Source organism: Eptatretus burgeri, chromosome 12 (genome assembly GCF_056783735.1).
Source record: "Eptatretus burgeri isolate ZD-2024b chromosome 12, Ebu_testis_v1, whole genome shotgun sequence".
Classification (NCBI taxonomy): Eukaryota; Metazoa; Chordata; class Myxini; order Myxiniformes; family Myxinidae; genus Eptatretus; species Eptatretus burgeri.
The window spans coordinates 38,900,298-38,926,656 of NC_140972.1; the positions used below are offsets into that span (position 1 = coordinate 38,900,298).

General features: G+C 38.4%; 1 protein-coding gene across 11 annotated transcripts in view; it reads right to left on the reverse strand.

The window, feature by feature from the left end:
- Positions 1 to 368: 368 nt before the first annotated feature.
- Positions 369 to 26,359, reverse strand: part of LOC147015454 (membrane progestin receptor gamma-B-like) — a 55,842-nt gene continuing 29,851 nt past the window's right edge. For 4 of the 11 annotated variants that reach the window (XM_085850210.1, XM_085850209.1, XM_085850208.1 and 1 more), the window contains 2 exons: positions 7,877 to 8,003; positions 369 to 6,042 (listed from right to left, as the gene is read on the reverse strand). In XM_085850210.1, coding sequence (XP_085706336.1) covers positions 5,985 to 6,042; positions 7,877 to 8,003 — 185 coding nt within the window. In that variant the 3' untranslated portion in view covers positions 369 to 5,984. Of the gene's footprint in view, positions 6,043 to 7,874; positions 8,004 to 8,761; positions 8,934 to 26,359 lie in introns of those variants that run through there. The other 7 variants (XM_085850215.1, XM_085850214.1, XM_085850216.1 and 4 more) reach the window with 5 other exon arrangements.

Sequence of the window (26,359 nt, forward strand, 5' to 3'; positions counted from 1 at the left end):
CTGAGGAGTTTGACGAGGTCTGGGTATCCGGCTCCTCGGGTGTTTCTCCATCCCTCATGTCTGGCTGTGTCTGTGCCAGTGGGGTTCCTTGGGTTCCCATCGTAGCAGCGTTCATGAGCAGCATCGGTGTCCCAAATGACTCAGATTGCTGCTGAGCCGTATCCATCGCTCGAGCCTGATCGACCACCTTGTCAAGAGTGGGTTGCGCTTTCTCTAGTAAGCGTTGCCGTATGTGGGCTGATCTGAGTCCTTGGATGAATGCCTCCCGGGTCGCTTCCTTTCGGTGTTCCTCGGCGCTTACCGCCCGGAAGCTGCAGTCTTTTCCCAGCTGATTCAGAGCTTGCAGGAACTGATCGATTGTCTCCCGGCTGCTTGCTTGCGTGTGTTGAGAAGATGTCGTATGTATACCTCGTTCTTGGGCTTCACGTAGAGCGCCTGCAGCACGTCGATCGCTGCTTCGTAAGTGTCGCACCCCGAGAAGAGCCTGTACACGCCGGGCGAGACATGATTCACGAGAGCGGCAAATTTGTCAGCTCCCTCCGCGATGATGGTCAGATAGTGTGAGAAGGAGCAGAACCAATGTGACCATTTCATTTCTGCGTCAGTCGCGTTCGGGTCTGCGTCGAACCTCTCTGGTTTGTAGATCTTGTCCATCTTTGGTTGAGAGAGCCGAGAAAATCAAATGGAATAAATTGAAATGAGAGCGAGAGATGAACCTTCAGAGTTTAGGCTTTATTCCATTTGATTGGAGCCGCTTCTGTGGGCACACCAGGAAATACAGGTTCAGCTAGGAGTACATAAGCAGAAACGTATACATGTGCAGTTAACCATTGCAGACTAAATCCGCGTAAGCACGGAGTTCGATATAATCTCCATTCTCACCAGTCAATGAGCACCTTCAGTTAACGAGCATCAAGTGGACAGCCGATGTCAATAGCAATGCCCCGGGGACAATCACTCGTGCCGCAGAGAGACCTCCCCTTATACGCGAGACGCACAACATGTGATCCCGCGTCATGTCCCTCGATTCACGTTAATTCACCACACTACTAGATCATAAATGTGACGTTTCACGTCGATTGATTAAGCGGTTCCAGAGAAAACATTATTTAATATTTTTGTTCAATCCAATATGGCTGCCAAACCATGTGATCTATCAATTATTCCTGAAAAGACTTGAACACCATGGCTTGGGAAACATTTGTGTGAGGTTTCCCCCTCAATTTGTCCAGCCGTTCTGGAGATTTGGTCAGGCCCCCACAAGTTCATTTGTTAGGTCAGGCCGGATCAGATCTGTGACTTGCTACAGGTATCATGTAAACCTGCACTAACCTGTACTAACCTGTTCCATGGTCGGGTTGTCGGCGACTAAACCGTCTCCCCCACCAGGTTTTCTGGTGAGGAGGATATTTGGATCTGGACACCCAGCAGGATTAAAAACAAAACCTGTCAAAAGGTGGAGCTCCTTGTGAGCCAACAGCCATCCATATATAGTGCCCAACTGTGTCTGCGGACATCCTCCTGCAGTTGGGTTACTTCTTATTCGGAGGTTGGTGGCAGGCTTTGCACTCCAGCCACCATAAAACCCTTCATTCCGCAAGAGATTCCAGAAGCATGAAAAAAATCTGAAAACCTACTCAGTGAGAGTACCTCCTGCACAGCTTCCCTTCACAGGGCAGCTCACCAGATGATGGGATTGGGGCAAAGCTTTCGGGACCCCCAATCTTTGATGATAGGAGGGTAACCACGGGGTAACATTCCCGGGTCAGATAGCGGGAGGGTGTGTCGGAGTGGTGTTGTCCACCAGACGGCGGTCTCCTTGGGTTAACCTGAAGCGATCCCTTCGGGTGAGTACCTGTAATGTCCTCTCCCTAAGAGAGGATGATCACCTGTCTCTGTTATCAACTGAGCTCAAGTTTTTGGACATCGGTATTGCAGCACTCTCTGAAGTTCGGACAACGGATTGCGGCGAGATCATGTCGGGTGGTTACACCTACTATTGGTCTGGTCGCTCTGATGGTTACCATGCCCAAGGAGTTGCTGTAGCTGTGTCCAATAAGCTGACTCCAATGATAATTGAGGTAACACCAGTCATCGAGCGTATTATGAGACAAAGGATTGGTCACTCCTTGGGTGTGAAGGAGATTGACCATGCGCTCATTGATGGTCGCTGGAGGATGATCCAGAACTGCAGGGTCGACCGGAGTGCTCAGTTCCTCAATACCAACCACAGGCTTGTGGTAGAAACTCTGAAGTTCCAGCTTAAATCTGGGAGAATGGTTCCATCCCAGCATAGGCTGGATGTTGGCAAGCTCAAGGATGAGAGGGTAGCTGAGGAGTTTGCGAACAAGCTGAGTGGAGATTTAGGGGGTTTGGGTGCTTTGGGAGATTGTGAAGAGTTGTGGAGTGCCTTCAAGACCACCGTCCTTGATGTTGCCGGTGAATGTCTTGGAACTCACCGTAGGGTGAAGAAGAATTTTCTCTCTCATGGGACACTGGATACCATTGACCAGAGTCGCAGGGCCAGGCTGAATGGCAGAGCTGAGCTGTTCTGAGAGCTGAGGTGTAAAACTGTATGTGCACTAAGGGTGGACAAGGAGGCCTATGTGCCAGGAATCTGAAGGGGTAGAGCATCACCTGTGGTCAAGTAATTCTCGTCCTGCTTACAGGGGAATTTGCGCATTGCCTTCATCCAAGCCCATCCCTCGGTGTACTGCAGATAGAGCAGAGGGCGGTAGGCTCTTGACAGAGGTGACCGAAGTGAAGGCCCGCAGGGCCGGTTATTTGAGCGGTTATTACCAGGCTGATCTACCAGCTGTCAAGTTGGACGTCAGGGGTATTACAATCACTGTTGCTGACCCTCCAATCAACTGCGGTCACCTTCCTTTGTGGAAACACAGGCTGCGGTGAACCGGTTGAAATGGGTAAAGCTCCAGGGATCTGTGGCATCCATGCTGAACTTATCAAGGCTGGTGGAAATGCTGCACTTGTGTCGTTGCATACAGTTCTGTGCTCTGCCTGGAACACAGGCATAATCCCAACTGACTGGAAGAGGGGCCTTGTTGTCCCTCTGGAAAGGGAAGGGTGATTGCCAAGACTGCAACAACTACCGAGGGGTGACGCTGCTCTCAGTGCCGGGCAAGGTCTTTGCTCGGATAATTCTTGATCGGGTTCACCACCATCTGCTTGAGCACCAGCATCCAGAGCAGTCAGGCTTTACACCAAAGAGGTCAACGATTGACCGTATCCTTGGTCTTCGGGTACTCACCGAATGCAGACGAGAGTTTCGGCAGGGGGTGCTTGCAGCCGATGTTGATCTCTGTAAAGCTTTTGATTCAGTGAATCGGGATTCCCTCTGGAGGATTCTTGATCTTCGTGGGGTGCCACCAAAACTGATCGATCTGATGTCTGAATGCTACTCTGGCACTGAGTGCTGTGAGATGTGGTGGAACCATCTCTGACTTATTTCCAGTTGTAACTGGAGTTTGTCAGGGGTGTGCACTGCCCCCACACTTTTCAGCACTTGTATGGACTGGATTCTGGGGAGGATGTCAGAGAGATCAAGCTGTGGTGCATCATTTGGGAATGTCAAGATCTCTGACCTTGATTTTGCAAATGATGCAGTCATCTTTGCGGAAACTTTAGAAATCCTTTTGGGAGCCCTCAAGGTGCAAAATGAAGTCAGAGCCACTGGGATTACGGGTTTCTTGGATCAAAACTAAGATCCAGGCTTTCAATGACATCTTGAATGCTGCTGTCCTGTCTGTGCCTGTTTGTGGTGAGGATGTTGAGGTCATGGAGAGATTCACTTACCTTGGCAGTGATATTCAGGTCTCTGCCAGCTGTGAGTCAGAGGTCAACAGACGTCTGGGTCTGGCCCGGGGAGTCATGGTGTCACTGGATCATGGGGTGTGGTGCTGCTGGTACCTGTGCGGGAGGACGAAAGTCCGAGTCTTCATGTCCTTGGTGCTTTCAGTCTTGCTCTGTGGATGTGAGATTTGGACTCTGACCAGGGATCTGAGACGGAGACTTAATTCTTTTGGTACCAGGAATCTTCGGAGAATCCTTGGGTATCGTTGATCAGACTTTGTGTCCAACGAGCAGTTTCTGAGAGAGCCTCAAATGAGATTTGTTTCCTGCATAGTCCGTGAGCGTCAGCTGCGGCTGTATGGACATGTGCCTTTTTTCCTGATGCTGATCCTGCTCACCAGATTCTCTCAGCGAGGGAGTCTCGTGAGTGGAGGAGGCCAATGGGCTGATCACATGCCTTGTGGTTGTCGCAGGTTGATCGGCATCTCAAGGAGATGGGGATGGGCAAGGCATTTGCCTGGGGGATTGCCAGATGGAGGCCTCTGCAGTACCGGCGGAAAGTGGAAGCAGCGACGCGCTGCTCTGGCACATGCTCCCATACCTGACCTGACCTGTTCTGGAGAAGTAGATTTTTAAAAATAGATTTTAGGGTAAATGTAATATGGCTGCCAAACCATGCAACCTAAGACATCATATGTGTGAACCTTTTGTTCCTCATGGATATGCAGTCATATGTGCAAAGTTTCGCTTCGATCTGTTCAGCCACTTTTTTTTTTCTGTATATTCTGTCACGGCTCATATGAGAGCTAACACACAGAACATACAAGGGGAGCAGGAGACAAGAGGGGCAGGAGAGGGAAGGAAAAAACAGTAGGGAACAGAGACATGAGGAGATTTGTGGAAGGGAGAGGGGTGGGGCAGGGTACACAAGGTGAACAAGATGGACACTACAATGACTTTCAGGAAGGAAAGCAGGGAATTTGAAGGGGGTGGGTTTGGGGTGGATAAGCAGGGGCAGAAAAGATCATGGTTTTGGATGGGGGAACATGAAAGAACAAGATTTTTGAAGGATAAAAATAAAAACAATTAAAACTGGTAAACCAGTGATCCCGGGCTTCAAGGCATGCCTCCATTTTAACAAATTTCAACAGTATCACCCTGTCACGTGATGTGGGTTTTCCTAGTGAGAAAGTTAGTTCGAGTCTGCAGCTACGGTGTCCCTAATGTTATATCAATGAAGGATTGTAAAGCCCATAGCAATACATGATAAAGAAAAATCGAGGCTGGACAAATTTTCAAGTCCCGAAAAAAGTCCAATAACTACACACTTGCTTATTAATGTAAATGGCGAACTTGTAGAACGTTAAAAGATCTTTCAGAATGTACAGTCACGAAAGCTCTATCTTCTTGACTTTTCATTTTACATGTTAAAAATGGGTGATTTTTAAACTTTGGGGGGCTCTGTGGCCTCACTGGGGTCAAATACAGACATAGTGTAAACATATTTGGAGTCCGCTGTTTATGTCCTATCTAAATCTGTCATTAAAAATTTTCAACTCTCATTTGCATATTTTGCATATTTAATGAGGCAAATCAGCATCATTTTAATCATATAAATTATGTAACGATTTCGACCAAATTAACAACTTAACATTCCCATGGAACATCGCAAATGTGTGCAAAAGTTTGAGGCTGTCGGGTTATCCTTCCTGGAGAAGATGTTTTTAGGTTTTGGAGAAAATCCAATATGGCCGCCATACCACGTGACCTACGTCATCAAAATTTTCAAAGTATAAACTTCACGTGGAGAGTTATTATGGTGTTAAGTTTCATTGAATTTCATCCAACCGTTTTCCCTCCAGATCCGCCACAAAATCGGTCAGTAGAATAACTATAATACGAACGAATTCAATTGGGCTTCAGCCAGTTGGCCTGAAGCCCGAATAATGGCTGCCAAAACACATGACCGATGACCATCATTTTTTTTTTTTCTGTGGACCATTTTATCCATAGATGACCATCAAAATTTTTCATACTGATCAGATGTGGCATTCCACATTTGCAATTATAACGTCATAACGAAGGCACCAATGATGTCATTAAAAAAAATCACACATTCCTCATGAGGAGTACTTGCCATGTGCAAAGTTTCATTTTTTCCCCTTGGTGCAGTTTCAGAGACAGAGGGCCAGTTTTTTCCATTTTTCCAACATGGCTGCCACACCACGTAACCTACGACGTCATAATTATCATCATCACGTCCTACATGATAGTCGCACCTGCAGTGAAAATTCCGTCTCAATCCGACAAGCGGTTGCGGAGAAAAACACCAAAGTTTTGTGCAGACAAACAAACAAAAAAGCAGTCATAGACTGGTACTTACGAAATCGTCAACTTGACCTCTGACCTTGTCTAATAAAAGCTGTCTCTAGAAAAGGTAGCGACGCAAACCAGAAGTTTCTACGATGATTCTGTACCAAACCATCAAAAATCGAATGTTTTGGATGTTTGACCTCACTGTGACCTTGACCTTTGACCGATTTTGACCAAAATCTAATCAGCGCTAGCCATCACCCTCCTGAATCACGTGGTGTAATTTGACATTGGTAGCTTCTTCCGTTCTCGAGTTATCATTTTTTGGATGTTTGACCTCACTGTGACCTTGACCTTTGACCGATTTTGACCAAAATCTAATGAGCGCTAACCATCACCCTCCTGAATCACCTGGTGTAATTTGACATTGGTAGCTTCTTCCTTTCTCAAGTTATCTGCACCAAACCATCAAAAATCGAATATTTGACCTCACTATGACCTTGACCTTTGACCGATTTTGACCAAAATCTAATCAGCGCAAGCCATCACCCTCCTGAATCATGTGGTGTAATTTGACATTGGTAGCTTCTTCCATTCTCGAGTTATCGTGCCTACAAACACACAAACAGAGTCCGGAAGTGATCAATATACTTACGAAATCTTTAGATTTCGTAAGTAACCAGACGACGACTGCTTCGTTGTGCAGAGGCACAGCCCTTTCTCTCAAGTACTTTTCCAAGTATTTTCGGCTTCATTTAGAAGCCTTGTGAAACATTTTAGGTAACAATCCTTATCCCACATATACAATATACGAAAACATGCCCTGATCAGCATTGCGGTCATGGGGTTCTGCGCATGCACGCCAAGCATTATGGGGCAGAATACGTCATTACAAAAAGTTCCGTATTGGATGTGTACCGAAAAGCAATGAGGATAGAAAAGGATGTTGACAGAAATGATCAGAATATTTTGATTAGGTGGATATGATCTGTCGGTGTCATGTGAATACTGTTATGAGATATTTCAGATGTTCCAATTCTTATTGATACATGATAGGTTTTAACCATGAAAGAGTCTTCAATTAAACTGCCACCCTTCCCTGAAAACCCCAAAAAGCAGTAAAACAAAATCCGGTGTCTCCCCCTACTATCGTATATACGTTGAGAAAGGTGTTGTCTTCTCTGTTATGTACCACTTCACTATTCTTCTTCCCTTTTCCCAATCCCACTGTTCCTTCCAATCTCCCCATCTCCTTCCTTCTACCAGCCTTCCTCCATCACCAACATGACACATATGTTAGAGACCATTGCTTGAATAGCAAGTGTGCAGTAAGGGGAGTTTAAAACAAGTGAGCCGGGCTAAATGGCCTTTTCCTGTGCACGAGCAGAAAAGGTAGTCCGACAAGATAGCTAAAATACCCACCTTATAACCCGGACATGTAGTGCATTTGCCTTTGAACAGTTTAGTGTGCATAAGATTCTCATCCAGACAACAAACTGTCAGACTGGTGTTCCAAAGGCAAGGTGATGCAACACAATATGAATATAGACCACATAATGATGATGCACTTTAAGTGTTCCATTTGCTGACTTTGCCAAGACAAAAATAACCACCTATTAAAGAAAAACAGAAAATAAAGAATCACAGTTGCAATCATTGCTGTCTCATTGCTGTTATTACAATATACCAGGAAACAATGTTAGCAATTGGCTTGTTCCACACATACAAAGCACATGTAAAATATCACTGTAACCTTGTGTAGCAGGAGAGACAAGAGCAGACAATGGAGTTGAGAATAGCCAGCGGAATGTAACAATGATGGAAGGTGCTGTCCAGCCAATCATCGGGGATAGTGTATGCTCCGTAACCAACAGCTGAGCCTAGTGACAAAGAATTGGCTCAGAAATGGAATAAATAAAAAGCTAAACACTTTACAGATACATTCTCCACAGGAACACAAAACTGTTTTATTAAATTGAACAGATGCTTTAAAATTTCACAGAAAAACTAACAAAAACTAAGGTGTTCAAATGCTATGAGGTTGTCCTATTGAATTCAGGTCAAGAGTCCATAGCCTCAACCCACAATACAAGTTTGAATCACTAATTGAGTAGTCATCGACTCATCACCAGCTGCAATATGCGCATGACGGGGAAGAATGGTGGCAATTCAATAATCAGTGAACATCCACGTAATTACAAAGAGATGTCGGGCAAGTGCAGCGCCATCGGGACACCCAACATGGTTTCCCGTCCGAGTGACAACTGGCAAACTTACCAATTATAACCAAGGGTACAGTGAGGGGAATTTACAGATTTCATCAGCAATGTACTCCAAACTGTGCACATAAAGTGTAAAGATACAGTGTTGCAATGAAACAAAAGATTCACAAAGTTTACAATCCAGACAGGCAATGATTTTGTTTGACTGACAACTAGTCAGTGCTACAAGCAATAGCATGATCATTATGATGGGAAACCCTTTGGGAGTCGTTATCCCAACGCTTTTGGAAAAAAAACACGGGAATATTGCAATAGGCTCCGTCCTTCCGACACGATATCTCCTAAACGGTGTAGAAATTACCAAAACTTAGTCGTTACAAGTTAGGGACCCATGCGATGCATGGGAGGGGGCTCACATCTCAAAAAAGAACAAAAGTTTGCACCAATAATATCCACATTCCTGTGACATCTTTGATCAAACTTCAGACTTGGGCAGCCGGATCGTGAAGGACTTGGGTTAAATACGAACTGCAGCTGACCCCATCAGAAGTAAGGTGAATGTCAACGGCAAAACTGCAAATGACGAATCTGTGAATGTCACGGATGGAACCCGTCACATAATTTCCTGATTCTCCGATAAACTCAATCTCTCCATATTTTTATTCCAAACAGCATCGTTCCAATCACAAATTAAGACGAATACCATGAATATAACAAAACACAAACACTCGTGAGGTAAACTTATATCGACACTTTGGACAAACACTCGTGAGGTAAATGAATATAGACACTTCACACAAAAAAGAGAAGAAAACGAATATAGACACTTTATACAAACACTCGTGAGGTAAATGAAAAAAAGACACTTGAAACAAACACTCCTGAGGTAATCTAATATAAACACTTTATACAAACACTTGAGAGGAAAAATTATATAGACACTTTATACAAACACTCAAGAGGAAATCTAATAGAAGCACTTGAAACACAAACTCGTGAGGTAAACTAATTTCGATACTTTAGACAAATACTCGTAAGGTAAACCAATATCGACACTTTACACAAACACTCCTGAGGTAATCTAATATAAACACTTTATACAAACACTCGAGAGGAAAACTAATATCGACACTTTACACAAACACTCCTGAGGTAATCTAATATAAACACTTTATACAAACACTTGAGAGGAAAACTTATATAGACACTTTATACAAACACTCAAGAGGAAAACTAATAGAAGCAATTGAAACACAAACTCGTGAGGTAAACTAATATCGACACTTTACACAAACACTCCTGAGGTAATCTAATATAAACACTTTATACAAACACTCAATAGGAAAACTTATATAGACACTTTATACAAACACTCGAGAGGAAAACTAACAGAAGCACTTGAAACACAAACTCGTGAGGTAAACTAATTTCGATACTTTAGACAAATACTCGTGAGGTAAACCAATATCGACACTTTACACAAAAACTCGAGAGGTAAACCAACATCGACACTTTACACAAACACTTTTGAGGTAAATGCATATTGGCACTTTACACAAACACTCGAGAGGTAAACTAAAATTGACACTTAACACAAACACTCGTGAGGGAAACTCATTTCGACACTTAACACAAACACTCATGAGGGAAACTCATTTCGACACTTAACACAAACACTCATGAGGGAAACTCATTTCGACACTTTACACAAACACTCGAGAGGAAAACCAATATCGACACTTTATACAAACACTCGTGAGGAAAACTAATATGGACACTTTAAACAAACACTCATGAGGAAAACTAATATCGACACTTTACACAAACACTCCTGAGGTAATCTCATATAAACACTTTATACAAACACTCGAGAGGAAAACTTATATAGACACTTTATACAAACACTCGAGAGGAAAACTAACAGAAGCACTTGAAACACAAACTCGTGAGGGAAACTAATTTCGATACTTTAGACAAATACTCGTGAGGTAAACCAATATCGACACTTTACACAAAAACTCGAGAGGTTCAACCAACATCGACACTTTACACAAACACTTTTGAGGTAAATGTATATTGGCACTTTAGACAAACACTCGAGAGGTAAACTAAAATTGACACTCAACACAAACACTCGTGAGGGAAACTCATTTCGACACTTAACACAAACACTCATGAGGGAAACTCATTTCGACACTTTACACAAACACTCGAGAGGAAAACCAATATCGACACTTTATACAAACACTCGTGAGGAAAACTAATATGGACACTTTAAACAAACACTCATGAGGAAAACTAATAGTGACACTTTACACAAACACTCCTGAGGGAATCTCATATAAACACTTTATACAAACACTCGAGAGGAAAACTTTTATAGACACTTTATACAAACACTCGAGAGGAAAACTAACAGAAGCACTTGAAACACAAACTCGTGAGGGAAACTAATTTCGATACTTTAGACAAATACTCGTGAGGTAAACCAATATCGACACTTTACACAAAAACTCGTGAGGGAAACTCATTTCGACACTTTACACAAACACTCGAGAGGAAAACCAATATCGACACTTTATACAAACACTCGTGAGGAAAACTAATATGGACACTTTATACAAACACTCATGAGGAAAACTAATATCGGCACTTTACACAAACACTCCTGAGGTCAATGAATATAGACATTTGATATAAACACTCGTGAGGTAAACTAATATAGAGGCTTCACACAAACACTCGTGAGGTAAACTAATATAGACACTTTATACAAATACTCGTGAGGTAAACTAATATAGATACTTTATACAAATACTCGTGAGGTAAACTAACATAGACACTTTATACAAACACTCGTGAGGAAAACGAATGAAGATACTTTATACAAATACTCATGAGGTAAACTATTATAGACACTTTATACAAACACTCGTGAGGTAAACTAATGAAGATACTTTATACAAATACTCGTGAGGAAAACTGAAATAGACACTTCCTAAAAACACTCGTCAGGTAAACTAATAACACTTTACACAAACACTCGTGAGGTAAGCGAATATCGACACTTTACACAAACACTCGTGAGGTAACCTAATCTTGACACTTCACACAAACACTCGTGAGGTAAACTAATACCGACACTTCACACAAACACTCGTGAGGTAAACTAAAATCGACACTTTACACGAACACTCGAGAGGTAAACTAATGTAGACACTTTATACAAACACTCGAGAGGTAAACTTATATCAACACTTTGCACAAACACTCGTGAGGTAAACTAATATAGGCACTTTATACATATGCTCGCGAGGTAAACTTAAATAGACACTATATACAAACACTCGTGAGGTAAACTCAGATAGATACTTTATACAAACACTCGAGAGGTAAACTAATACAGATACTTTATACAAACACTCGTGAGGTAAACTAATATAGACACTTTATACAAGTACTCGTGAGGTAAACTAATGTAGATACTTCAAACAAACACTCGAGAGGTAAATGAATATTGACACTTCACACAAACACTCGACGGGGAAACTCATATCGACACTTTATACAAACACTCGAGAGGTAAACTAATATCGACTCTTGAAACAAACACTCGTGAGGTAAACTAATGTCGATACTTTACACAAACACTCCAAAGGTAACCTTATATAGACACTTTATACAAACACTCCTGAGGTAAACTAATACAGACACTTTATACAAACACTCGTGAGGTGAATGAATATCGATACTTTACACAAACACTCGTGAGGTAAACTCAGATAGATACTTTATACAAACACTCGAGAGGTAAACTAATATAGATACTTTATACAAACACTCGTGAGGTAAACAAATGTAGATACTTCAAACAAACACTCGAGAGGTAAACTCATATCGACACTTTACACAAACACTCGAGAGGTAAACTAATATCGACTTTTGAAACAAACACTCGTGAGGAAAACTAATGTCGATACTTTACACAAACACTCCAAAGGTAAACTTATATAGACACTTTATACAAACACTCCTGAGGTAAACTAATACAGACACTTTATACAAACACTCGTGAGGTAAACTAATGTCGATACTTTATACAAACACTCGTGAGGTAAACTAATGTCGATACTTTATACAAACACTCGTGAGGTAAACGAATATAGACACTTAATACAAACACTTGTGAGGTAAAGTAATAGACACTTTATCCAAACCCTCGTGAGGTAAACCAATGTAGATACTTTATACAAACACTAGTGAGGTAAACTAATATTGACGCTTCACACAAACACTTGTGAGGTAAACTAATGTCGATACTTTATGCAAATACTCGTGAGGTAAACTAATATTGACACTTCATACAAACACTCGTGAGGTAAACCAATGTAGATACTTTATACAACCACTCCTGAGGTAAACTTATAGATACTTTACACAAACACTCGAGAGTTAAACTACTATTAACACTTTATACAAACACTCGTGAGGTAAACTAACATAGACGGTTTCCACAAAAACTCAAGAGATAAACTAATATATATGGTTGACACAAACACTCGTGGGGTAAACTCATATCGACACTTCACACAAACACTCTCGAGGTGAATGCATATTGAAACTTTACACAAACACTCGAGAGGAAAACTAATCTCAACACTTTACACCAACACTCATGAGGTAAGCTCATATCGACACTTCACACAAACACTCGTGAGGTAAACTAATGTCGACACTTTACACAAACACTCGAGAGGTAAACGAATATCGATACTTCACATAAACACTCGAGAGGTAAACTAATATAGACACTTTAGACAAACACTCGTGAGGTAAACTAATATCGACGCTTTACACAAACACTCGTGAGGGAAACTAATAGCAGCACTTTATACAAATGCTCGTGAGGTAAACTTAAATAGACACTTTATACAAACACTCGTGAGGTAAACTCGCATAGATACTTTATACAAACACTCGAGAGGTCAACTAATATCGATACTTTATACAAACACTTGTGAGGTAAATTAATATCCACACTTTATACTAACACTCGAGAGGTAAATGAATATTGACGGTTCACACAAACACTCGAGAGGTAAACCAATATAGACACTTTATACAAACACTCATGAGGTAAACTAATATAGACACTTTGTGTCAACACTCGTGAGGTAAACTAATGTAGATACTTTATAGAAATACTCGTGAGGTAAACTAATATGGACACTTTACACAAACACTCGAGAGGTAAATGCATATTGACACTTTACACAAACACTCGAGAGGAAAACTAGTATTGACAGTTTACACAAACACTCGTGAGGTGAACTAATATCGACAATTTATGCAAACACTCGTAAGGTAACCTCATATCGATACTTTACACAAACACTCGTGAGGTAAATTCATATAGACACTTTATACAAACACTCGTGAGGTAAACTAATATCGACACTTTGTACAAACACTTGTGAGGTAAACTAATATAGACGCTTTCGACAAACACTCCTGAGGTAAACGAATATAGACACTTTAAACAAACACTCGTGAGGTAAACTGATATCAAAACTTTACAGAAACACTCGAGAGGTAAACTAATGTCGATACTTTACACAAATACTCGTGAGGAAAACTAATATTGACACTTTATACAAACACTTGTGAGGTAAACTAATATAGACGCTTTAGACAAACACTCCTGAGGTAAACTAATATAGACACTTTAAACAAACACTCGTGAGGTGAACTTATGTCGACACTTTATGCAATCACTCGTGAGGGAAACTAATATCAAAACTTTGCAGAAACACTCGAGAGGTAAACTTATGTCGATACTTTACACAAACACTCGTGAGGTAAACTAATATCGACACTTTGTACAAACACTTGTGAGGTAAACTAATATAGACGCTTTCGACAAACACTCCTGAGGTAAACGAATATAGACACTTTAAACAAACACTCGTGAGGTGAACTTATATCGACACTTCATACAAACACTCGTGAGGTAACCTCATTTCGATACTTTACACAAACACTCGTTAGGTAAACTAATATAGACACTTTATACAAACACTTGTGAGGTAAACAAATATTGACGCTTTATACAAACACTCGTGAGGTCAATGAATAAAGACACTTAATACAAACACTCGTGAGGTGAACTAATATGGAGGCTTTATACAAACACTCGTGAGGTAAACTAATATAGACACTTTAAACAAACACTCCTGAGGTAAACGAATATAGACACTTTATACAAACACTCCTGAGGTAAAGTAATATAGACACTTTATAGAAACAGTCCTGAGGTGAACTAATACAGACACTTTATACAAACACTCCGAAGGTAAAGTAATATAGACACTTTATACAAACACTCGTGAGGTAAAGTAATAGTCACTTTATACAAACACTCGTGAGGTAAATGAATATCGACACTTTATACCAACACTCGTGAGGTCAATGAATATAGACACTTGATACAAACACTCATGAGGTGAACTAATATAGAGGCTTTATACAAACACTCGTGAGGTAAACTAATATAGACACTTTAAACAAACACTCCTGAGGTAAACTAATATAGACACTTTAAACAAACACTCCTGAGTAAACGAATATAGACACTTTATATAAACACTCCTGCGGTAAACTAATTTAGACACTTTTCCAAACACTCGTGAACTGAATGAATATCGACACTTTATACAAACACTCCTGAGGTGAACTAATACAGACACTTTATACAAACACTCCGAAGGTAAAGTAATATAGACACTTTATACAAACACTCGTGAGGTAAAGTAATAGACACTTTATCCAAACACTCGTGAGGTAAAGTAATAGACACTTTATACAAACACTCGAGAGGTAAACTCATATAGATACTTCAGACAAACACTCGTGAGGTAAACTAATGTAGATACTTCATACAAACACTCGAGAGGTAAATGAATATTGACGGTTCACACAAACACTCGAGAGGTAAAGTAATATAGATACTTTATACAAACACTCGTGAGGTAAACTAATGTAGATACTTTTCCAAACACTCGTGAGGTAAACTATAGAGACACTTTATACAAACACACGTGAGGTAAACGAATGTAGACACTTCATTCAAACACTCGAGAGGTTAACTAATATAGACACTTTATACAAACACTCGTGAGGTAAACTAATAGACACTTTACACAAACACTCCTGAAGTAAATGCATATTGACACTTTACACAAACACTCGTGAGGTAAACTAATATCGACACTTTACACAAACACTCGAGAGGTAAACTGATAGATACTTTACACAAACACTCGAGAGGTAAACTACTATAAACACTTTGTACAAACACTCATGAGGTAAATTAATATAGACACTTTATACAAACACTCGTGGGGTAAACTAAAATCGACATTTTCCACAAACACTCAAGAGGTAAACTAATATCGACACTTTACACAAACACTTTTGAGGTAAATGCATATTGACACATTACACAAACACTCGTGAGGTAAACTCATCTCGACACTTCACACAAACACTTGTGAGGTAAACTAATATCGACACTTTATACAAACACTTGTGAGGTAAACCAATATCGACACTTTATACAAACACTCATGAGGTAAATTAATATCGACACTTTATACAAACAATCGAGAGGAAAACTAATATCGACACTTTACACAAACACTCGTGAGGTAAACTAATATCGACACTTTACAGAAACACTCGAGAGTAAACTAACGTCGATACTTTACACAAACACTCGAAAGGTAAACTCATATAGACACTTTATCAAACACTCGTGAGGTAAACTGATGTCAGCACTTTATACAAACACTCCTGAGGTAAACGAACATAGACACTTTATACAAACACTCCTGAGGTAAACGAACATAGACACTTTATACAAACAATCCTGAGGTAAATGAATATCGACACTTTATACAAACACTCCAGAGGTAAACTAATACAAACACTTTATACAAACACTCCTGAGGTAAAGAAATTCAAACACTTCATACAAACATTCGTGAGGTAAACTAATATAGACGGTTTACACAAACACTCGTGAGGTAAACTAATATCGACACTTTACACAAACACTCGAGAGGTAAATGCATATTGACACTTTATACAAACACTCGAGAGGTAAACTAATAGACACTTTACACAAACACTCGAGAGGTGAACTAATATCGACACTTTACGCAAACACTCTTGAGGTAACCTCATATCGATACTTTACACAAACACTCGTGAGGTAAACTGATATCAAAACTTTACAGAAACACTCGAGAGGTAAACTAATGTCGATACTTTACACAAACACTTGTGAGGTAAACTAATATAGACGCTTTAGACAAACACTCCTGAGGTAAACTAATATAGACACTTTAAACAAACACTCGTGAGGTGAACTTATATCGACACTTCATACAAACACTCGTGAGGTAACCTCATTTCGATACTTTACACAAACACTCGTTAGGTAAACTAATATAGACACTTTATACAAACACTTGTGAGGTAAACAAATATTGACGCTTTATACAAACACTCGTGAGGTCAATGAATATAGACACTTGATACAAACACTCGTGAGGTGAACTAATATAGAGGCTTTATACAAACACTCGTGAGGTAAACTAATATAGACAATTTAAACAAACACTCCTGAGGTAAATGAATATAGACACTTTATACAAACACTCCTGAGGTAAACTAATTTAGACACTTTTCCAAACACTCGTGAGCTGAATGAATATCGACACTTTATACAAACACTCCTGAGGTAAACTAATATAGACACTTTATACAAACACTTGTGAGGTAAACAAATATCGACACTTGATACAAACACTCATGAGGTAAATTAATATCGACACTTTATACAAACAATCGAGAGGAAAACTAATATCGACACTTTACACAAACACTCGTGAGGTAAACTAATATCGACACTTTACAGAAACACTCGAGAGTAAACTAACGTCGATACTTTACACAAACACTCGAAAGGTAAACTCATATAGACACTTTATCAAACACTCGTGAGGTAAACTGATGTCAGCACTTTATACAAACACTCCTGAGGTAAACGAACATAGACACTTTATACAAACAATCCTGAGGTAAATGAATATCGACACTTTATACAAACATTCGTGAGGTAAATGAATTTCTAGACACTTTATACAAACACTCCAGAGGTAAACTAATACAAACACTTTATACAAACACTCCTGAGGTAAAGTAATTCAAACACTTCATACAAACACTCGTGAGGTAAACTAATATAGATGGTTTACACAAACACTCGTGAGGTAAACTAATATCGACACTTTACACAAACACTCGAGAGGTAAATGCATATTGACACTTTACACAAACACTCGAGAGGTAAACTAATAGACACTTTACACAAACACTCGAGAGGTGAACTAATATCGACACTTTACGCAAACACTCGTGAGGTAACCTCATATCGATACTTTACACAAACACTCGTGAGGTAAACTGATATCAAAACTTTACAGAAACACTCGAGAGGTAAACTAATGTCGATACTTTACACAAACACTTGTGAGGTAAACTAATATAGACGCTTTAGACAAACACTCCTGAGGTAAACTAATATAGACACTTTAAACAAACACTCGTGAGGTGAACTAATGTCGACACTTTATGCAATCACTCGTGAGGGAAACTAATATCAAAACTTTACAGAAACACTCGAGAGGTAAACTTATGTCGATACTTTACACAAACACTCATGAGGTAAACTAATATAGACGCTTTCGACAAACACTCCTGAGGTAAACGAATATAGACACTTTAAACAAACACTCGTGAGGTGAACTTATATCGACACTTCATACAAACACTCGTGAGGTAACCTCATTTCGATACTTTACACAAACACTCGTTAGGTAAACTAATATAGACACTTTATACAAACACTTGTGAGGTAAACAAATATTGACGCTTTATACAAACACTCGTGAGGTCAATGAATATAGACACTTGATACAAACACTCGTGAGGTGAACTAATATAGAGGCTTTATACAAACACTCGTGAGGTAAACTAATATAGACAATTTAAACAAACACTCCTGAGGTAAATGAATATAGACACTTTATACAAACACTCCTGAGGTAAACTAATTTAGACACTTTTCCAAACACTCGTGAGCTGAATGAATATCGACACTTTATACAAACACTCCTGAGGTAAACTAATATAGACACTTTATACAAACACTTGTGAGGTAAACAAATATCGACACTTGATACAAACACTCATGAGGTAAATTAATATCGACACTTTATACAAACAATCGAGAGGAAAACTAATATCGACACTTTACACAAACACTCGTGAGGTAAACTAATATCGACACTTTACAGAAACACTCGAGAGTAAACTAACGTCGATACTTTACACAAACACTCGAAAGGTAAACTCATATAGACACTTTATCAAACACTCGTGAGGTAAACTGATGTCAGCACTTTATACAAACACTCCTGAGGTAAACGAACATAGACACTTTATACAAACAATCCTGAGGTAAATGAATATCGACACTTTATACAAACATTCGTGAGGTAAATGAATTTCTAGACACTTTATACAAACACTCCAGAGGTAAACTAATACAAACACTTTATACAAACACTCCTGAGGTAAAGTAATTCAAACACTTCATACAAACACTCGTGAGGTAAACTAATATAGATGGTTTACACAAACACTCGTGAGGTAAACCAATATCGACACTTTACACAAACACTCGAGAGGTAAATGCATATTGACACTTTACACAAACACTCGAGAGGTAAACTAATAGACACTTTACACAAACACTCGAGAGGTGAACTAATATCGACACTTTACGCAAACACTCGTGAGGTAACCTCATATCGATACTTTACACAAACACTCGTGAGGTAAACTGATATCAAAACTTTACAGAAACACTCGAGAGGTAAACTAATGTCGATACTTTACACAAACACTTGTGAGGTAAACTAATATAGACGCTTTAGACAAACACTCCTGAGGTAAACTAATATAGACACTTTAAACAAACACTCGTGAGGTGAACTAATGTCGACACTTTATGCAATCACTCGTGAGGGAAACTAATATCAAAACTTTACAGAAACACTCGAGAGGTAAACTTATGTCGATACTTTACACAAACACTCATGAGGTAAACTAATATAGACGCTTTCGACAAACACTCCTGAGGTAAACGAATATAGACACTTTAAACAAACACTCGTGAGGTGAACTTATATCGACACTTCATACAAACACTCGTGAGGTAACCTCATTTCGATACTTTACACAAACACTCGTTAGGTAAACTAATATAGACACTTTATACAAACACTTGTGAGGTAAACAAATATTGACGCTTTATACAAACACTCGTGAGGTCAATGAATATAGACACTTGATACAAACACTCGTGAGGTGAACTAATATAGAGGCTTTATACAAACACTCGTGAGGTAAACTAATATAGACAATTTAAACAAACACTCCTGAGGTAAATGAATATAGACACTTTATACAAACACTCCTGAGGTAAACTAATTTAGACACTTTTCCAAACACTCGTGAGCTGAATGAATATCGACACTTTATACAAACACTCCTGAGGTAAACTAATATAGACACTTTATAAAAACACTCCAAAGGTAAAGTAATATAGACACTTTATACAAACACTCGTGAGGTAAAGTAATAGACACTTTATACAAACACTCGTGAGGTAAATGAATATCGACACTTTATACAAACACTCGTGAGGTCAATGAATATTGACACTTTATACAAACATTCGTGAGGTCAATGAATATAGACACTTGATACAAACACTCGTGAGGTGAACTAATATGGAGGCTTTATACAAACACTCGTGAGGTTAACTAATATAGACGCTTTAAACAAACACTCCTGAGTAAACGAATATAGACACTTTAAACAAACACTCCTGAGTAAACGAATATAGACACTTTATACAAACACTCCTGAGGTAAACTCATTTAGACACTTTTCAAAACACTCGTGAGCTGAATGAATATCGACACTTTATACAAACACTCCGAAGGTAAAGTAATATAGACACTTTATACAAACACTCCTGAGGTGAACTCATACAGACACTTTATACAAACACTCCGAAGGTAAAGTAATATAGACACTTTATACAAACACTCGTGAGGTAAAGTAATAGACACTTTATCCAAACACTTGTGAGGTAAAGTAATAGACACTTTATACAAACACTCGAGAGGTAAACTCATATAGATACTTCAGACAAACACTCGTGAGGTAAACTCATGCAGACACTTCATACAAACACTCGTGAGGTAAACTAATGTAGATACTTCATACAAACACTCGAGAGGTAAATGAATATTGACGGTTCACACAAACAATCGAGAGGTAAATTAATATAGATACTTTATACAAACACTCGTGAGGTAAACTAATGTAGATACTTTTCCAAACACTCGTGAGGTAAACGAATGTAGACACTTCATTCAAACACTCGAGAGGTTAACTAATATAGACACTTTATACAAACACTCGTGAGGTGAACTTATATCGACACTTCATACAAACACTCGTGAGGTAACCTCATTTCGATACTTTACACAAACACTCGTTAGGTAAACTAATATAGACACTTTATACAAACACTTGTGAGGTAAACAAATATTGACGCTTTATACAAACACTCGTGAGGTCAATGAATATAGACACTTGATACAAACACTCGTGAGGTGAACTAATATGGAGGCTTTATACAAACACTCGTGAGGTAAACTAATATAGACACTTTAAACAAATACTCCTGAGGTAAACGAATATAGAGACTTTATACAAACACTCCTGAGGTAAAGTAATATAGACACTTTATACAAACAGTCCTGAGGTGAACTAATACAGACACTTTATACAAACACTCCGAAGGTAAAGTAATATAGACACTTTATACAAACACTCGTGAGGTAAAGTAATAGTCACTTTATACAAACACTCGTGAGGTAAATGAATATCGACACTTTATACAAACACTCGTGAGGTCAATGAATATCGACACTTTATACCAACACTCGTGAGGTCAATGAATATAGACACTTGATACAAACACTCATGAGGTGAACTAATATAGAGGCTTTATACAAACACTCGTGAGGTAAACTAATATAGACACTTTAAACAAACACTCCTGAGTAAACGAATATAGACACTTTATACAAACACTCCTGCGGTAAACTAATTTAGACACTTTTCCAAACACTCGTGAGCTGAATGAATATCGACACTTTATACAAACACTCCTGAGGTGAACTAATACAGACACTTTATACAAACACTCCGAAGGTAAAGTAATACAGACACTTTATACAAACACTCGTGAGGTAAAGTAATAGACACTTTATCCAAACACTCGTGAGGTAAAGTAATAGACACTTTATACAAACACTCGAGAGGTAAACTCATATAGATACTTCAGACAAACACTCGTGAGGTAAACTCATGCAGACACTTCATACAAACACTCGTGAGGTAAACTAATGTAGATACTTCATACAAACACTCGAGAGGTAAATGAATATTGACGGTTCACACAAACACTCGAGAGGTAAAGTAATATAGATACTTTATACAAACACTCGTGAGGTAAACTAATGTAGATACTTTTCCAAACACTCGTGAGGTAAACTATAGAGACACTTTATACAAACACTCGTGAGGTAAACGAATGTAGACACTTCATTCAAACACTCGAGAGGTTAACTAATATAGACACTTTATACAAACACTCGTGAGGTAAACTAATATCGACACTTTACACAAACACTCCTGAAGTAAATGCATATTGACACTTTACACAAACACTCGTGAGGTAAACTAATATCGACACTTTACACAAACACTCGAGAGGTAAACTGATAGATACTTTACACAAACACTCGAGAGGTAAATTACTATAAACACTTTGTACAAACACTCATGAGGTAAACTAATATAGACACTTTATACAAACACTCGTGGGGTAAACTAAAATCGACATTTTCCACAAACACTCAAGAGGTAAACTAATATCGACACTTTACACAGACACTTTTGAGGTAAATGCATGTTGACACATTACACAAACACTCGTGAGGTAAACTCATCTCGACACTTTACACAAACACTTGTGAGGTAAACTAATATCGACACTTTATACAAACACTTGTGAGGTAAAGCAATATCGACACTTTATACAAACACTCATGAGGTAAATTAATATCGACACTTTATACAAACAATCGAGAGGAAAACTAATATCGACACTTTACAGAAACACTCGAGAGTAAACTAACGTCGATACTTTACACAAACACTCGAAAGGTAAACTCATATAGACACTTTATCAAACACTCGTGAGGTAAACTGATGTCAGCACTTTATACAAACACTCCTGAGGTAAACGAACATAGACACTTTATACAAACATTCGTGAGGTAAATGAATTTCTAGACACTTTATACAAACACTCCAGAGGTAAACTCATACAAACACTTTATACAAACACTCCAGAGGTAAACTCATACAAACACTTTGTACAAACACTCCTGAGGTAAACTAATATAGACGGTTTACACAAACACTCGTGAGGTAAACTAATATAGACGGTTTACACAAACACTCGTGAGGTAAACTAATATCGACACTTTACACAAACACTCGAGAGGTAAATGCATATTGACACTTTACACAAACACTCGAGAGGTGAACTAATATCGACACTTTACGCAAACACTCGTGAGGTAACCTCATATCGATACTTTACACAAACACTCGTGAGGTAAACTGATATCAAAACTTTACAGAAACACTCGAGAGGTAAACTAATGTCGATACTTTACACAAATACTCGTGAGGCAAACTAATATTGACACTTTATACAAACACTTGTGAGGTAAACTAATATAGACGCTTTAGACAAACACTCCTGAGGTAAACTAATATAGACACTTTAAACAAACACTCGTGAGGTGAACTAATGTCGACACTTTATGCAATCACTCGTGAGGGAAACTAATATCAAAACTTTACAGAAACACTCGAGAGGTAAACTTATGTCGATACTTTATACAAACACTTGTGAGGTAAACAAATATTGACGCTTTATACAAACACTCGTGAGGTCAATGAATATAGACACTTGATACAAACACTCGTGAGGTGAACTAATATAGAGGCTTTATACAAACACTCGTGAGGTAAACTAATATAGACAATTTAAACAAACACTCCTGAGGTAAATGAATATAGACACTTTATACAAACACTCCTGAGGTAAACTAATTTAGACACTTTTCCAAACACTCGTGAGCTGAATGAATATCGACACTTTATACAAACACTCCTGAGGTAAACTAATATAGACACTTTATACAAACACTCCTAAGGTAAAGTAATATAGACACTTTATACAAACAGTCCTGAGGTGAACTAATACAGACACTTTATACAAACACTCGTGAGGTAAAGTAATATAGACACTTTATACAAACACTCGTGAGGTAAAGTAATAGACACTTTATACAAACACTCGTGAGGTAAATGAATATCGACACTTTATACAAACACTCGTGAGGTCAATGAATATCGACACTTTATACAAACACTCGTGAGGTCAATGAATATCGACACTTTATACAAACACTCGTGAGGTCAATGAATATCGACACTTTATACAAACACTCGTGAGGTCAATGAATATCGACACTTTATACTAACACTCGTGAGGTCAATGAATATAGACACTTGATACAAACACTCATGAGGTGAACTAATATAGAGGCTTTATACAAACACTCGTGAGGTAAACTAATATAGACGCTTTAAACAAACACTCCTGAGTAAACGAATATAGACACTTCAAACAAACACTCCTGAGGTAAACTCATTTAGACACTTTTCCAAACACTCGTGAGCTGAATGAATATCGACACTTTATACAAACACTCCTGAGGTAAAGTAATATAGACACTTTATACAAACACTCCTGAGGTGAACTAATACAGACACTTTATACAAACACTCCGAAGGTAAAGTAATATAGACACTTTATACAAACACTCGTGAGGTAAAGTAATAGACACTTTATCCAAACACTCGTGAGGTAAAGTAATAGACACTTTATACAAACACTCGAGAGGTAAACTCATATAGATACTTCAGACAAACACTCGTGAGGTAAACTCATGCAGACACTTCATACAAACACTCGTGAGGTAAACTAATGTAGATACTTCATACAAACACTCGAGAGGTAAATGAATATTGACGGTTCACACAAACACTCGAGAGGTAAAGTAATATAGATACTTTATACAAACACTCGTGAGGTAAACTATAGAGACACTTTATACAAACACTCGTGAGGTAAACGAATGTAGACACTTCATTCAAACACTCGAGAGGTTAACTAATATAGACACTTTATACAAACACTCGTGAGGTAAACTAATATCGACACTTTACACAAACACTCCTGAAGTAAATGCATATTGACACTTTACACAAACAATCGAGAGGTAAACTGATAGATACTTTACACAAACACTCGAGAGGTAAACTACTATAAACACTTTGTACAAACACTCATGAGGTAAACTAATATAGACACTTTATACAAACACTCGTGGGGTAAAGTAAAATCGACATTTTCCACAAACACTCAAGAGGTAAACTAATATCGACACTTTACACAAACACTTTTGAGGTAAATGCATATTGACACATTACACAAACACTCGTGAGGTAAACTCATCTCGACACTTTACACAAACACTCGTGAGGTAAACTAATATAGACGCTTTATACAAACACTCGTGAGGTAAACTGATGTCGGCACTTTATACAAACACTCGTGAGGTAAACTAATATAGACACTTTATACAAACACTCATGAGGTAAACTAATACAGACACTTTATACAAATACTCATGAGGTAAACTAATGTCGATTCTTTATACAAACACTCGTGAGGTAAACTAATATTGACGCTTCACACAAACACTCATGAGGTAAACTAATGTCGATACTTTATACAAACACTCCTGAGGTAAACTAATATAGATTCTTTCTACAAACACTCGTGAGGCAAACTCATATATAATATATGTGTATGTATATATATATATATATATATATATATATATATATATATATATATATATATATATATATATATATATATATATATACATATATATATATATACATATATATACATACACATATACATACATATATATACATACACATATACATACACACACACACATACATACTTTGTACAAATACTCGTGAGGTAACCTAATATCGACACTTCACACAAACAATCGTGAGGTAAACTTATAGATACTTTACACAAACACTCGAGAGGTAAACTACTATAAACACTTTATACAAACACTCGAGAGGTAAACTAATATCGACACTTTACACAAACACTTTTGAGGTAAATGCATATTGACACTTTACACAAACACTCGAGAGGTAAATTCATATTGACACTTCACACAAACAGTCGAGAGGTAAACTAATATTGACACTTAACACAGACACTCGTGAGGTAAACTCATGTCGACATTTTGCACAAACACTCGAGAGGTAAACTAATATCGACACTTTATACAAACACTCGAGAGGTAAACCAATATCGACTCTTGAAACAAACACTCGTGAGGTAAACTAATGTCGATACTTTACACAAACACTCCAAAGGTAAACTTATATAGACACTTTATACAAACACTCCTGAGGTAAACTAATACAGACACTTTACACAAACACTCCAAAGGTAAACTTATATAGACACTTTATACAAACACTCCTGAGGTAAACTAATACAGACACTTTATACAAACAATCCTGAGGTAAATGAATATCGACACTTTATACAAACACTCGTG